The 16,795-nt window shown below is 39.6% G+C and overlaps 1 protein-coding gene across 2 annotated transcripts in view; it reads right to left on the bottom strand.

The window, feature by feature from the left end:
• Window positions 1-332: 332 nt before the first annotated feature.
• The window catches only part of MEI4 (meiotic double-stranded break formation protein 4), a 235,044-nt gene continuing 218,581 nt past the window's right edge, over window positions 333-16,795 (bottom strand). For both annotated transcript variants that reach the window (XM_043890502.1, XM_043890501.1), the window contains one exon: window positions 333-1,749. In XM_043890502.1, coding sequence (XP_043746437.1) covers window positions 1,480-1,749 — 270 coding nt within the window. In that variant the 3' untranslated portion in view covers window positions 333-1,479. The remainder of the gene's footprint in view (window positions 1,750-16,795) is intronic.

Raw genomic sequence — 16,795 nt, 5'->3', positions numbered from 1 at the left:
TGCCCACTGCCATGTAACTCTGCCAATCTCCCTAGTTGAGGTGGAGGGTACTTGTCTGTCCTCTTCCTCCGGGCTTGACCCTTTGATGGACCCGGTCCATACACGTGGGCGGAAGTAACATGTGCAGTTTCTCAGCCTGCCCTTTTCCTCTCGCCTACCTGCCACCGCCACAGCAGATCTTCCTGAGCAGCTGCTTCTCTCTCCTTCCACCTGGGACCCAGGCTAAGCACATGTGGACGAAAACAAAGCCCTGTATACAACACAGAGCCTAACCCGGTGGGATCTGCTGGGGGCGCAGGGTTTTCAGCAGGCGCAGATGAACTGACCCCCACGTGACCCACAGACATCGAGAAAGCAACATTTATTGCTGTATACCATTAAGACTTAGTGGTTCTGTGTTATATAACAAAGTTGACTGATAGATTTTGTTTCAGTATTACATAAAAAAAGGTTTTATCTTTTGTAGAAAGATAGAAATAACTCCACAAATATGCGTCAGGCAATGATTTTTTAAAATACCAATGACATTCAGGAAAGGTAACTTGTGAAACAAACAATCTCACATATAATTAATAAAGCAAATCTGTATTTGCTAAATTGCACTATAGGAAAGTATATAATGTATGCTAATTAAGTTAGTTGGTTATCATTTTAATAACTGACAATGTCAATGGAAGTGGGTAACTGAGAAATCCACCCAATACTTTCAATAAGTATAAATATACCTTTAATAAACATAAAGTATATTTCTAGACTGATGTTGGAATTTGTGAAAATATCCTTAGTGACTTAATTACATGTAATAACTACATTTGAACAGTAACAGGAATATTTTATATAATCAACAGAATCAAAACAAAGATTTGTTGAAAAACAAAGATTTGTTGAAAAACAAATGGGACATTTAAAATGATTAGTACTTTCAAAACGACTTGACAATATGTTAATTATATGAAATTAAAGGCCATTAGCTTTACAAATGCTAAGAACTTTTCTGTTTCTACATGAACCCCATGTAAGACAATAGAGAGTAAGTGAAACTAAGAAAAATTTTTGAAAGAATCTTATTTATAACCACTTATTTTAAATGCTCTGTTGGTAAAGTAACAAAACATAAGACGTCTTCTGTTACCTTTTAGCACCTAGTAAATGAAAATCTTTTAAAATGCAATTTTTTAATCAGAAAGACAATTTATGATCCATTTTAGAGAGTAACAGAACTAGACTGCATTGAGTAACATATTGCAATATACAGTTTCATAGGACTAAGGCAGGGCATTCTCAACTGAAACTGGCTGATTTTAGTGCAGAAATATGACTCATAATCTTTTTATACATAGTTTAAGATTACTGAATTCAATTAATGATTGTCCTTAGGGATCCATTTAAAATGCTCATTTAAAAATATTCTTGAAAACATTTAAGCACAAGATCTTCATATATTAAACTTTAGTATGCTTCTGATTATTTGGTAAACTGCTAAGGAAGTGAGTTATTTCCAACAGTTCCTATGTCTACTGAGTTCAAGAGAATGCCTAGTCTCCACAAATAAAAAGTAAATAAAGGAAATGCATCAGAGAGTTTGAAAACAGTTTCATCATGCTTCTGAAGAAATGTCTTGATTTCCTGATCCTCATGCCCCATTCTTGAAGTGTTGTCTTCTTTGTTTTCCTTTAGAAGAAGTTCCTCCAGAGCCCAGAGCACAGAGAAAATATTCTCATAGCGTGCCACATCGTAATTGGCTTGTACCTACAGAAAAACAACAAACTCCTTTAAAAAAATATTGCAGAAGCTTAGCTCAGAAAAAGCCAAATAAAGGGATCAAATGTTTTTAACAAAAAGTAAAACACTTGACTTATTTCACACCTTCCATCTTCCTGTTCCTTTGACTGGGGTTGGGAGAGAAAGAAAAAAGGAGAAAATTTTTTCCAAAAACTTTATGATCTTGGGCATGAGTTTCTTTCCTTACCTTTACAAAGTTCCAGACCTTTCTCTACACTGTTGCTATAATTTGTTACTCAGATGAATTTGTGGACACTTGGCAAAGAGTCTTACACATACCAAGTCTTGTGTGTTGAATTCAACCTTTCCCCAAGGACTTCCAAAGCCCGATACTTCTGTCAAAGATAATATAAGGATCTTTGTGGGCTGGATTCTAGGAACATGTTTCAAATATCAATATAACACAGTTCTAAAGCACTTAGGGTTATGACCTATAAGCAACCAGATGTAATCTCATCCTGAGGCTATACAAGCCAGGAGGGCGTATGATTAAATTTGAATCAGATACATGGTCATGAGAAAAACATGTATATGTTTCTTGTAAAAATTATTATTTGGCTTAGATGGCTTAAAGTGAGATAAATCAAAGGAAGCCCTAAAAAGCACACAAAGGAAAATAGAACATAAGGGAATACAAGAAGCATGTACCGATATAAACTGGCTTTCTCATTTCTTTATTAAGAAATATGCTGGAAACATTCACCAAATTTATCCACTATAGTAATACATAAATGAAGAAACATTCTTTTAGAGCTCAGAGGAATGTATCATCAACAAGGCTGTCTGATAAAGAAACAAGTATATACGGATAACTGATAATTTTGATTTTTAACTGAGGTATAATTGACATAACATCATATTACTTTCATGTATACAATGTACTGATTCAATATTTGTATATACTGCAAAATGATTTCCACAGGAAGTCCAGTTAACACCAGCACACAGTTACAAAATTTTCTTGTGCTAAAAAATTTCAAGTTTGATTTTACTAGCCCCTTTAAAATATGCAATACGGGGTTATGAACTATAGTTACCATGCTGTACATCCACATTCAACCTTTTCAGTTTTCAACTAGAAATTTGCACCTTTTGACTCGCTTAACCCATTCTGCACCAGACTCTCACCTCAGTTCAGTTCAATTCAGTCACTCAGTCGTGTCTGACTCTTTGCAACCCCATGAAGTGCAGTACGCCAGGCCTCCCAGGCCTCCCAGGCCTCCCTGTCCATAACCAACTCCCGGAGTCCAATCAAACTCATGTCCATTGAGTAGGTGATGCAATCCAACCATCTCATCCTCTGTCGTCCCCTTCTCCTCCTGCCCTCAATCTTGTCCAGTATCAGGGTCTTTTCATCAGCTCTTCACATCAGGTGGCCAAAGTATTGGAGTTTCAGCTTCAGCATCAGTCCTTCCAAGGAACACCCAGGACTGATCTCCTGTAGGGTGGACTGGTTGGATCTCCTTGTAATCCAAGGGACTCTCAAGAGTCTTCTCCAACACCACAGTTCAAGAGCACCAATTCTTTGGCGTTCAGCCTTCTTTATAGTCCAACTCTCACATCCACACATGACTACTGGAAAAATCATAGCCTTGATTAAATGGACCTTTGCAGGCAAAGTAATGTCTCTGCTTTTTAATATTCTGTCTAAGTGGTCATAACTTTCCTTCCAAGGAGTAAGCATCTTTTAATTTCATGGCTGCAATCACCATCTGCAGTGATTTTGGAGTCCAGAAAAATAAAGTCAGCCACTGTTTCCACTGTATCCCCATCTATTTGCCATGAAGTGATGGTACCAGATGCCATGATCTTAGTTTTCTGAATGTTGAGCTTCAAGCCAACTTTTTCACTCTCTTCTTTCACTTTCATCAATCAAGAGGCTTTTTAGTTCCTCTTCACTTTCTGCCACAAGAGTGCTGTCATTTGCATATCTGAGGATATTTATATTTCTCCCAGCAATCTTGATTCCAGCTTGTGCTTCTTCCAGCCCAGCGTTTCTCATGATATACTCTGCATATGAGTTAAATAAGCACGATGACAATATACAGCCTTGATGTACTCCTTTTCCTATTTGGAACCAGTTTGTCTTTCCATGTCCAGTTCTAACTGTTGCTTCCTGACTTGCATACAGGTTTCTCAAGAGGCAGGTGAGTTGCTCTGGTATTCCTTTCTCTTTCAGAATTTTCCACAGTTTATTGTGATCCACAGTCAAAGGCTTTGGCATAGTCAATAAAGCAGAAATAGATGTTTCTCTGAAACTCTTGCTTTTTCGATGATCCCGCAGATATTGGCAATTTGATCTCTGGTTCCTCTGCTTTTTCTAAAACCAGCTTGAACATCTGGAAGTTCATGGTTCATGTATTGCTGAAGCCTGGCTTGGAGAATTTTGAGCATTACTTTACTAGCGTGTAAGGTATGTACAACTGTGCAGTAGTTTGAGCATTCTTTGGGATTGCCTCTCTTTGGGATTGGAATGAAAACTGACCTTTTCCAGTCCTATGGCCTCTTCTGAGTTTTCCAAATTTTCTGGCATATTGAGCACAGCACTTTCACAGCATCATCTTTTAGCATTTGAAATAGCTCAACTGGAATTCCTCAGACAACCATTTTGCCTTTTTGCATTTCTTTTCCATGGGGATGGTCTTGATCCCTGTCTCCTGTACAATATCCCGACCTCTGTCCATAGTTCATCAGGCTCTCTGTCTATCAGATCTCGTCCCTTAAATCTACTTCTCACTTCCACTGTATAGTCATAAGGGATTTGATTTAGGTCATACCTGAATGGTCTAGTGGTTTTCCTACTTCCTTCAGTTTAAGTCTGAATTTGGCAATAAGGAGTTCATGATCTGAGCCAGAGTCAGCTCCCCGTCTTGTTTTTGCTCCCTGTATATAGCTTCTCCCCATCTTTGTCTGCAAAGAATGTAATCAATCTGATTTTGGTGTTGACCATCTGGTGATGTCCATGTGTAGAGTCTTCTCTTGTGTTGCTGGAAGAGGGTGTTTGCTATGACCAGTGCGTTCTCTTGGCAAAACTCTATTAGCCTTTGCCCTTCTTCATTCTGTACTCCAAGGCCACATTTGCCTGTTACTCCATGTGTTTCTTGACTTCCTACTTTTGCATTCCAGTCCCCTATAATGAAAAGGACATCTTTATTGGGTGTTAGTTCTAAAAGGTCTTGTAGGTCTTCATAGAACCATTCAACTTCAGCTTCTTCAGCGTTACTGGTTGAGGCATAGGCTTGGATTACCGTGATATTGAATGGTTCACCTTGGAAATGAACAGAGATCATTCTGTCGTTTTTGAGATTGCATCCAAGTACTACTGCATTTCGGACTCTTTTGTTGACTATGATGGCTACTCCATTTCTTCTAAGGGATTCTTGCCCACAGTAGTAGATATAATGGTCATCTCAGTTAAATTCACCCATTCCAGTCCATTTTAGTTTGCTGATTCCTAGAATGTCGACGTTCACTCCTTCCATCTCCTGTTTGACCACTTCCAGTTTGCCTTGACTCATGGACCTAACATTCCAGGTTCCTATGCAATATTGCTCTTTACAGCATCGGACCTTGCTTCTATCACCAGTCACATCCACGGCTGGGTGTTGTTGTTGCTTTAGCTCCATCCCTTCACTCTCTCTGGAGTTATTTCTCCACTGATCTCCAGTAGCATACTGGACACCTACCGACCTGGGATTTCCTCTTTCAGTATCCTATCATTTTGCCTTTTCATAGTGTTCATGGGGTTCTCAAGGCAAGAATACAGAAGTGGTTTGCCATTCCTTTCTCCAGTGAACCACATTCTGTCAGACCGCTCCACCATGACCCGTCTGTCTTGGCATGGCTTGGCATGGCTTAGTTTCACTGAGTTAGACAAGGCTGTGGTCCATGTGATCAGACTGGCTAGTTTTCTGTGATCGTGGTTTCAGTCTGTCTGCCCTCTGATGCCCTCTCTCAGCACCTACCATCTTACTTGGGTTTCTCTTATCTTGGATGTGGGGTATCTGTTCACCTCAGGAAACCACAAATCTGTTCTTTATTCAGAGTTCAGTTGTTTGTCTGTTTTTTAGTTCTACATATAAAAGGGACCATACAGTGTTTATCTTTTACTATTTGACTTATTTCACTTAGCATAATGCCTCAAGGTCCACCTATGGTGTTGCAAATGGAACAATTCCATTCTTTTTTATGGCTGAATAACAGTCAATTCCATACATGTATATACACCCAATTTTTTTTTTAATTTATTCATCTATGGATGGCATTTAGGTTGTTTCCATGTCTTGGCTATTTGGCTATTATAAATAATGCTGCAATGGACATAGGGGTGCACATATCCTTTCTAATTAATATTTCAAGTTAGTTGATACTAATACTCAGGAGTGGGAACTGTTGGATCATACAGTAGTTCTATTTTTAACTTGAGGAAACTCCACATTGTTTTCCATAGTGGCTGCACCAGTTTAGATTCACACTAGCAGTGCACAAATGTTCCCTTCTTCTCCACATCCTCACCATCATTTGTCCTTTGATACTTTGGGAGTTGGTGATGGACAGGGAGGCCTGGTGTGCTGCGGTTCATGGGACTGCAAAGAGTCAGACACGACTGAGTGACTGAACTGAACTGAACTGAATAACCATTCTAACAAGTGTAAGGTGATAGCTCACTATGGTTTTAAGTTTCATTTTTCTGATGATTAGTGATGTTGAGTATCTCTCACGTACCTGTTGGCCATGTTTATGTCTTTGGAAAAATGTGTATTCAGCTCTTCTCCTAGTTTTTAATTGAACTGTTTTTTTTGCTACTGAGGTATATAAATTCTTTATGTATTTTGGATATTGGTCTCTTAACAGGTATATTCATTGGAAGGACTGAAGCTGAACCTCCAATACTTTGGCTGCCTGATGTGAAGAGCTGACTCACTGGAAAGGACCCTGATGCTGGGAAAGATTGGGGGCAGGAAGAGAAGGGGGTGACAGAGGATGAGACGGATGGATGGCATCACTGACTCAATGGACATGAGCTTGAGCAAACTCTGGGAAATAGTGAAGGACAGAGAAGCCTGGCGTGCTAGAGTACATGGGTTCACAAGGAGTCAGACACGACTTAACGACTGAACAACAACAATATGATTGGCAAACATTTTCTCCTGCATTCAGTAAGTTGCCTTTTCACTTTGTTGATTTTCTTTGCTTTGCTGAAGCTTGCCGCATGATGATTTCTGCTTTTGGTATGAACCTCAGAAAATAACTGCCAAGACTAACGTCAGGGAGCTCACTTCCTATGTTTCTTCCAGGAGTTTTAAGGGTGTAAAGCAGGCAGAGTGTGTCTTGGTTTCTTTCTACGTGCTTTGAGAATCTCTCTTTGGGCACAGTTAGCTCTGCTTCAAGTGGGCTGGGGTCCCCTGAAGTGACCCACTTTTCCATGCTGTTGTGGACTTTACTTTTACCAGAATTTATCTGCTTTGGGTTCCATGTTTATCCTAAATGCTCATTCTTGTGATAATTAAATGGATGAACTCCTTTGCTCCAAGATATTTATATCTCAAAAAACATTAACTTGAAATTAACTCTTCTCTTTGGAGACAGCATACGTTTAACTTACAAGCGTCAGTAGCCCTCCTGCTCACTGTGACTAAGATGGCATGTCTGTGGGGGGAGGTCTCTCCAATAGTTCCCAAGTTCTATCTCACTGGCCGCTGCCCACTCTGCCTAATCATATGTTCAGAAGCTTTCTGGATTAGTGCACAAGCTGAATAAAAAGTAAAATAACTGGTACTAACATGACGGTTGATACCCTTCTACTGTATTTTGGGGTAATTTTTACATTTTTAGTGTCAAATTAGACTGAACCATACCAGTGCAGGAAAATCCCCAACAGAAGTAAAATATAATCACTTGGGAAATGCTTAAGTATTTTAAAGTATGAACACATACTAGGAAGATAGAATGAAACCCAGTACACAAGCACAATGGCTCTGTACATTCAACAGAAGGCTCTCAGCCTGTCTCTCTATCTCGGTCTTTTAGAAGTGAAGATAAAATTGAGAGTTTCTATAGTCCCATGACTACTTATTACTCTCCCATTTTATAAACTAGGGGACCTTTGGAAGAGGAAATACTTTTCTGGTAGGAAAGTCATCATATATTTCTGTAGGTTACTTTCAGAATTAAACATGCCTTATGTCTATTTTTCTATTTCTGAGTTGGGCTTGTGAAAGTCAAAGTATACTAATATTTATTTAGTAGTAAAGAAATATTAACATTTCTTTACATGCTGCAAAATTTTAGCTCAACACTTACATTATGAAATTCATGCTACAGACAAGTGGCGCCTGTTTCCTAATTGTTTCAGTTGAAATTCAGTCTAGCCTAACTTGACATTTTTGTAAAGACTTATTATCTTTGAAGCAGATATATCTACTTCCTTACCCTCTTCCCATTTCTCCCTCCTTTTTCATCAACAGAACCTCAGTTTTGTTCAGAATGAAAATGGATCAACTAAAAATGTCTATTTTCCAGTCTCTCAAGGCTAATTCTGGTCAAACAGATGTAAATAGAAGTGGCTGGGTAGGGCTTCTGGGAAAGCTCTTTAATAGCAGGCAAAACCCAGTGGAATGCCCTTTTTCCTTCTCTCTTCACCACTTGGAAGGAAAGGTGCAATACTCGGAGGTCCAGCAGCCTTCTTGTGAGCATGAGGATGAAGGCTGCCATGATCAGCAGAAAAGGCCGGATTCTAGAAAGCATTGTGCAGCTCCATTTACCCACGAGGGATGGGTGTATCTTGCTGCACTGTGCTGGGGTTCCCTTCTTCTGATTCGGTCTTTTAAAATCATAACCTTGAGACTTCATGTAGGCAGGAAGGAAATTAAATTTCCTTTGTCTTACAAAGATGCTGCCTGCTGTTTCTGACACAGAAGAGCAGAGATGTCTAAAGGGACAAAGCTAGGCACTCCTTGGCAGCCGACCACATAACAAAAGTTACTGTACAGAGGTGTGGCTCACAGTTTACTGCTAAAAACTGAGAATGTAACAGTTCATTATGTTCAACAGTTTGATAATTTATGTGGGCCAGCCAAGAGCACGCAGACGTACAGTCTGACACTTTCAGAAATAAGCATGCAGCTACGGAAGGGATGAAAACACAACATGACATTATTCTAATTGCTACAAATGCAAGAGATGAAGAAGAAAATTGGATCATTACAGGGCAGAAACCAAAGAGTCTAGGTGACTAATCTAAATGTTACATTAAATGTTCATGGAATATAATATGCCACTGGCTCTGTATCCCACATGCCAGATTTTATTAGACAGAGGCAATAAGTAAGATATAACTATAATTAGTAGTTTGTAAGAGAATGAATTCAACACAGTACTATAAAGGAAAAGGTCAGTTGTCATTGTGATGATTAAGTGAAAAAACCCCTAAGTTTTAATAACTCAGCCTTTTTTAATTATTAGAAGGCAGTAGATTTCAGTCAAGGAGCTGAGGAGGATGAAGGTAACTCTCTGTCAGCTACTCACTATGCAGCTTTAGCTTCTGACGCCCAGGAACAGGCGGTAAGAGAGGCCAGCACAACACTGCACGCGGCCCAGCTAGCAACAGGGCCTGAGAACAAAGAAGCACCACGTGCGTAATGCACATACATACATGACACGCACACACACAATCAAGGAGCTTATGTTTGCAACAGAACCCTACAACCTTGGTGCCAGACCCACACTGAGGGCGTAGAAGGCAAAGGCTGACCAGAGCCAAGTAGTTAATTAGGGAGGATTTCTTAGAGATGAACTGTGAGCCAAGCCAGAGGGAGTGAAGGGTGTACACTGGTCAGTGACCTTTTGATCAAAGTGCCAAGTCCAAAAGAATAAGAAGGATTCAATGGACATTAATCCATCTTGTTTTATCCAGATAATGACATAGTTAATCTGCCTAAACGCTGCATCCCAGAGACTGGTTCCAAGGGGCTTATGTCTAATTTGTGGGTAACTTAGACTAAAAGTTCTAACTATTAAAAGGGCTAGCATCTGGGATATTGACATTTTGCCATATTTCCAATAGGAAGTAGTTTAACAAGTGTGAAACATGTATACATAAAAATATCAATTAAAGGGGGTATATATGATAGAATTAAAAATCTGTCTTAATTAGCTTTGTTTAAAAAAACGATGCTTTTCTCATTAACCAACTTTACCTACTTTTCTGAAATCTGTTTTTTGAGGCTCAATATTAAAGACACAGCACAGGATCACAAACTTTCAAATATGTATTACCTATCATCATCATCATCACTATGTTTTTACCCAAAGTGAAAAAAATATCACCTTATCCCTATGGGTCTCTGAAGCTAGAGGAAAGCTACTGGTACTACTCAAGTACCGTACCGTGGTCAACTGTTGGGAGCATTTCAAGCTCCCTGTGAACTATTCCTGTAGAGGTGTGTAGAACCTGAGGATGCACCTTTATCTTCTTTCCTTTAGCAAGAAAACTCTTCATAGATGGCAGTCAGCCAGCAGACAATTCCTTTTAGCGCAGAAGCGTCACAAGTGTTAGTCACTTAGTCACGTCCATAACAAGAAACCTAAATGTAAGACAATTAACATCTTTCTGATATCAGAGTTTGGGTTAAACACGGTATTCTAAAGGAAATATAAAAAAGGCCCAGTTATTTGACTTGGGTGAGATGGATCAAACTGTCCAAGTCTCGCTGTTGTTCAGTCACTAAGAGGTGTCTGACTCTTGCGACCTCATCAGCACGCCAGGCTTCACTGTCCTTTACTACCTCCAGGAGTTTGCTTAAACTCATGTCCATTGAGTTGGTGATGCCATCCAACCATCTCCTCCTCTGTCGTCCCCCTCTCCTCCTGCCCTCAATCTTTCCCAGCATCAGGGTCCTTTCCAATGAGTCGGCTCTTTGCATCAGGTGGCCAAAGGATTGGAGCTTCAGCTTCAGCATCAGTCCTTTCAGTGAATTTTCAGGGTTGATTTCCTTTCAGATTGAGTCCTTGATCTCCTTTGATCTCCTTGCAGTCCAAGGGACTCTTAAGAGTCTTTCCAGCACCACAGTTCAAAAGCATAAATTTTTTGTGCTCAACCTTCTTTACAGTCTCTCACATCCATACGTGACTACTGGAAAAACCATAGGTGGTAAGGTGAAAGAAGACAGTGAAAAAGCTGGCTTAAAACTCAACATTCAAAAAACTAAGATCATGGCATCCAGTCTCATCACTTCACGGCAAACAGATGGGGAGAAAGTGGAAGCAGTGACAGATTTTATTTTCCTGGGCTCCAAAATCACCGGGGACAGTGAGTGCAATCATGAAATTAAAACAGGCTTGCTTGTTAGAAAGAAAGCTATGACAGATCTAGGCAGTGTATTAAAAAGCAGAGACATCACTTTGTCACAAAGGTCCATATAGTCAAAGGTATAGTTTTTGCAGTAGTCATGTATGGATGTGAGAGTCAGACCATAAAGCAAGCTGAGAGCCAAAAAATTCGTGCTTTCAAATTGTGGTGCTCAAGAAGACTTTTGAGAGTCCCTTGGACAGCAAGGAGATCAAACCAGTCAATCCTAAAGGGAATCAGTCCTGAATATTCATTGGAAGGACTCCTGATGCTGAAGCTTAAGCTCCATTACTGTTGCAAAGAGCTGACTCATTTGAAAAGACCCTGAGGCTGGGAAAGGCTGAAGGCAACAGGAGAAAGGGGTGGCAGAGGATTGGATGCTTAGGTAACATCACTGACTCAATGTACAGGAATCTGAGTAAACTCTGGGAGACACTGAAGGACAGAGGTACCCGGCCTGCTTGAGTCCACGGAGTCGCAGAGAGTCAGCCGTAAACGACCGAGAGACTGAACAACGAACACCATTCCACTCAGAGAGGCTTTTTCACTACTTTATGCCGCAGTGTTAAACTCAGTCTCAGGCTGGAAACTCCTTCCAAGCATTTTGAGAAGCAAATAGATGAGTTATTTGTCTGGACTTTCATCACAGTAGTTCTTGACAAAGCAGTATAAGCCAGATGCCTGTTATTACCACAAGAATGCATTAAGTGAGAGACCAGGGCTCACAGACATGAATAAAAGCAGGAACACTTAGCACTTTGCAACATTACGTGTCTGTCTGCCTCACGCTCCACTTCTCGCCCTTCAACCCTACTGCAAACACGGACTGGGTACCTTCATGTGCCAGATCCCACTAAGTATGGGAATTCAAAGAATAGGACTGGATCCTATCTATACGAGGAGAACTCTTTGTATGCATCTAGGGAGACAAAGACATGACTGACTCACACACACACACACACACACACACACACAGACAAAGAAGTAGAAAATAATGGCAATGCAGAGTACCTGCCATTATGTGCTATCAGTTCAGATCAGTTCATCTCATTCACTCAGTCGTGTCCGACTCTTTGCGACCCCATGGACTGCAGCATGCCAGGCCTCTCTGCCCATCACCAACTCCTGGAGCTTGCTCAAACTCATGTTCATTGATTCGGTGATGCCAAAGTACTGGAGTTTCAGCTTCAACATCAGTCCTTCCAATGAACATTCAGGACTGATTTCCTTTAGGATGGAATGGCTGGATCTCCTTGCAGTCCAAGGCACTTTCAAGAGTCCTTTCCAACACCACAGTTCAAAAGCATCAATCCTTTGGTGCTCAGCTTTCTTTATAGTCCAACTCTCACATCCATACATGACTACTGGAAAAGTTATTTTTAAGAACAAGGAAATGGCATAATAGAAATAATCGTTGAATGAAAGAAAAAGCAATAATGCTATAATCATGTGATATTGATTTTTTATTAAATATATGTATAACATTTAGTGGGTTTTTTTTTTTTTACTACTCCATGAAATACTTGTGTGTAATTGTAACTATGATTATAATAATTATAATTTTTACCTGAAGGTACTCTAGAGAATTTTTTAAAAAATGAAAGATCCATATGGAATGCAGAAAATTTAGGAGAAGGAGCTAGACTTCAATCTATGAAAAAGTTAATCTGGTTTGACTTTTTTCATTACCTTCATGCTGGGAAGCTGTTGGGGAAATGCATCTATTATAAAAGTGCTAAGTGGTCCTGAGGAAAGCTTTGGTATGTCGAGCTGATGAAAGTCTCTACCTGATGACAAATGTAAAGAAAGGAGTACAGAAACAGAGGATCTAAGCCTTCCATTCTCTCCTTCAAAGAACATCTCAGTAGATATTGCCAGCTGCATGCTGAGATGGAAATTGTACAACAATGACAAGAAGCATGTACTGGAAAAGGAAACGGCAACCCACTCCAGTATTCTTGCCTGGGAAAACCTGTGAACAGAGGAGCCTGGTGGGCTACAGTCCACGGGGTGTTAAAGAGTTGGGCACAATTAGCGACTGAGCACGTGGCTTCAATATACTTTAAGCGTCACAGGCTCAAGGTGGAATTACGTACGTGAATAATCACAGTACAGTGGGATGCATTTATACTGTAAGAGTGTTATCGTATTGGCATTGCTCCTGGATGAGTTACAATCAAAAACATGAGGAATGTGCTCAGCACATAATCTCAATGGAGAATGCTGAGCACCTCTGTTTTAAACTAGCAATGGCTTACAAGGAAAATCAAATATATTATGGGAAATGAAGTTAATTTAAATGCATTGAATATCAAAAAGCAGGAGAACAACTCTGTACACATACATTAATACACAGGTTATAAAAGTGCTTCTCATCTTTTTAAGATATGCATTGCAAAATAAAAAAATCAAGTGTTCTGAGGAGTATCACATTTGTAAAACAGATCAGTTAATTTAACCAGCACTATATGCACTTGGTTATATGTTTATAAACAATTATTTTCAGAAAAAAAATAATGTTCCCAAATAAGTTGATTATCATTGGTTAATTTCAAAGAAATGTTTAATAAACACTGACCACATTTTAAATGTAACTATATTTGTTTTTTAATTTCAGTCTGAAATTACAATAAATTTTACCTTTGTTTAGAAACTAAACTATGCTGCTAACATTAGAAAGGTGATTGATTATTTATTGAAATTCAACCCCAAGATGTAATATCTGGATCTGATATAAAAATGACATTAAAAGCTTTAAAACGATATATTCATTAGTACAAAAACTCTCCAAATACTTCAAGGAAGTGGTTTCAGCAATAAAAAAAAAATGAAGATCTTATTCAAAAACTTTTTCATACTTGAATTCAAAATATAAAGAAATGAAGCAGTTTCTTGTAAAATGCTCCACCTTGGGGGAATAAAGCCCACTTCTCTGGATGCCTAACTTTCAGACATCAACTATCTTTGGAATTTGCAGACCCTGAGACAGAAATGGCCCCCAGGAGACTGTTTCTGGTGGACTGTGCGTGTGACCCTGCAGGAGGGTCACTGGGGGTAACTAAGGACGAAGACTGTATGTGGTCCTCAGTTAGATGCTCTGAACGCCTGTCATGAACTCATTCTGCTGGTAACAAGGACAGAGGAGAGAGTGCTGCTCCACGAGAGGAGAAGTGAGAACGGACAGCAAAGGAAAGCCTAGAAGACTCAGACTGGGTCTTCCCGAATGGAAAAGGAGCTCCAAATGCCTCAGTGTGCCTCAAGGACATAACTGAGGCAGCACAGACCAACAGCAGATGCTGGTTCTGAAAAATGTATCAATGACACTTGATACATTCAGCTTAATAAACTGAATTTACTGTAGCATTCCAATAACATGTTAAAGTTTAAAAAGTATCTTACTCATGTGTGCATGCTTCCCTGGTGGCTCAGAGGTTAAATTGTCTGCCTGCAACGCAGGAGACCCAGGTTCAATCCTTGGGTTGGGAAGATCCCCTGGAGAAGGAAATGGCAAATCACTCCAGTATTCTTGCCTGGAGAATGCCATGGACAGAGAAGCCTGGTGGGCTACAGTCCACGGGGTCGCAAAGAGTTGGACACAACTGAGCGACTTCACTTACTTACTTACTTACTCATGAGGAAAATTTTCTTATGCAGAATAGTTAAGTTTTGCAGTGATCTTACAAGGTACGATATACCATCAGAAACATTATTTATTTTAGCATAACTAATAAGTCCCTGGGCATTATCCATAGAAAATTACTACAAAAGAGTTATTCTTGGCAAGTACACTAGAAAGTTTAGTAGCAGTGTCTTTTCAAATATACATTGTGTTTTAAGAAAACTTAGAGAAAATGTACCCAAACTAGATACACAACTTATTTTAGAAAAAGGTATATACACATATACAGATACACACACACACACACACACACACACATATATCTGTATATACAATTGCATATAATTAATATGGACATAATTACTTATAGGATTCATGAGTATGCATATAATATTTCAGCAACAATAATGTTTTATATACATAGTCTTGAATCAGTTTTGGAAAAACCTGCACAGCCTTCCATGAAATAAGAACTCTGGTTTAAAGGTATATTATTTTTCATAAAAGTGTAGGAAAAAGAAATTCAGTAAGCACATATTGTATAATGAAGCATTTGCCTCATCTTTGTCCTTGGAATTTCCTGAGTGAAAGGAGTATCTTTGTGATTCATGGTGGGGTCCTTGGCTCCTACATGAGATGAGTGAGTGTAGGCAATGGTCATCTGCAACACCAACCATGAAATTAGAAGACCGAGCAGAGTCAGCCTAACTTCGGGGAAGGTGGGGGCTGGAGACTGAGTTCAATCATGTGGTCATTCGTTCACTCAATCACCTCTACATAGGAAACTCCAATGAAAACTCTGGCAAATGATGCTGTGTAGAACTTTCTGGTTGGTGGACACACTAATACACCCTGAGGATGCTGCATCCTGATCCCAGGAGAGGGGGTCGTACAAGTTCTGTGCTTAGGACTCCCTTGAACCTCCCACTGCATCTCTCTCCATTTGGCTGATCCTGATTTGTATGTTACAATAAAATAAGTATAATACTTTCCTGAATTCTGTGACTCATTCTAGTAAATTATGAAACCCAAAGGAGTTAGCAGGAACGCCCCCCTCCCCCACATTTGTAGGTAGTTAGTGAGAGGCACAGACCCTCACCCCTGTGGTGGCTGGCATGGGAAGTGAGGGCGGTCTTATTGGAGACCACCCTTTGACTCTGTAGGGTCTGCACTAAGTCCTGGTAACTGGCATCAGAACTGAACTGAACTGGAACCCACTAGTCTGTCCTGAAGTAGAGGCAAGTTACACAAAAGTATTCAAAAGATCTAAGGCATCACAAAAATGTAAAACTTCACAAGATGTCCCCCTCAACTTTCACACTTGTTTTTACTGAGGTATAATAACATACAACGTTGTATTAGTTTTAGTTATACAACATAATGATTCAATATCTGTAAGTATGGGAAATGGTCACTATAAGTCTAATTAACATTCATCACCACCACAGAGTTACAAGTATTTTTTCTTGTGATGAGGACTTTTAGCATTTATTGTCTTAGCAAATTTAAAACACATGATGCAGCTATTTTAACTAGTTACCACGCTGTATATTACATCCTCATGACTTAGGTGTTTTGTAACTGAAAATCTGGACTTGTTGACCATCTTAATCAATATGGCCCACCCCATTCCCCTGACCTGTGATATCTATGAGCCTGCTTTTTCTGTCTGCTTCTTCTTGGTCACCATCCATCACCACAGACCTGATCCCCTCTACACATCTGGCCCACTTCTAGGCTCATTGCCCTCTGATAACCACTCATCTGATCTGCTTTTGTGTGTGTGTGTGTTTTTTTTTTTTTATTCCAGACACAATGAAATTATACAGTATTCGTCTTTCTCCATGTGACATACTGCACTTAATATAATACCTTTAACTTATATATGCAGAGTACATCATGTGAAATGCCAGGCTGGATGAAGCACAGGCTTGAGTCAAGATTGCTGGGAGAAATATAAATAACCTCAGACACGCAGATGATACTACTTTAACGGCAGAAAGTGAAGAGGAACTAAAGAGCCTCTTGACGAGGGTGAAAGAGAG

The sequence above is a fragment of the Cervus elaphus genome, chromosome 28, assembly GCF_910594005.1.
Source record: "Cervus elaphus chromosome 28, mCerEla1.1, whole genome shotgun sequence".
Lineage (NCBI taxonomy): Eukaryota > Metazoa > Chordata > Mammalia > Artiodactyla > Cervidae > Cervus > Cervus elaphus.
Note: the sequence above shows the minus strand (reverse complement) of the source record. Positions and strands in the feature narration are given on the sequence as shown.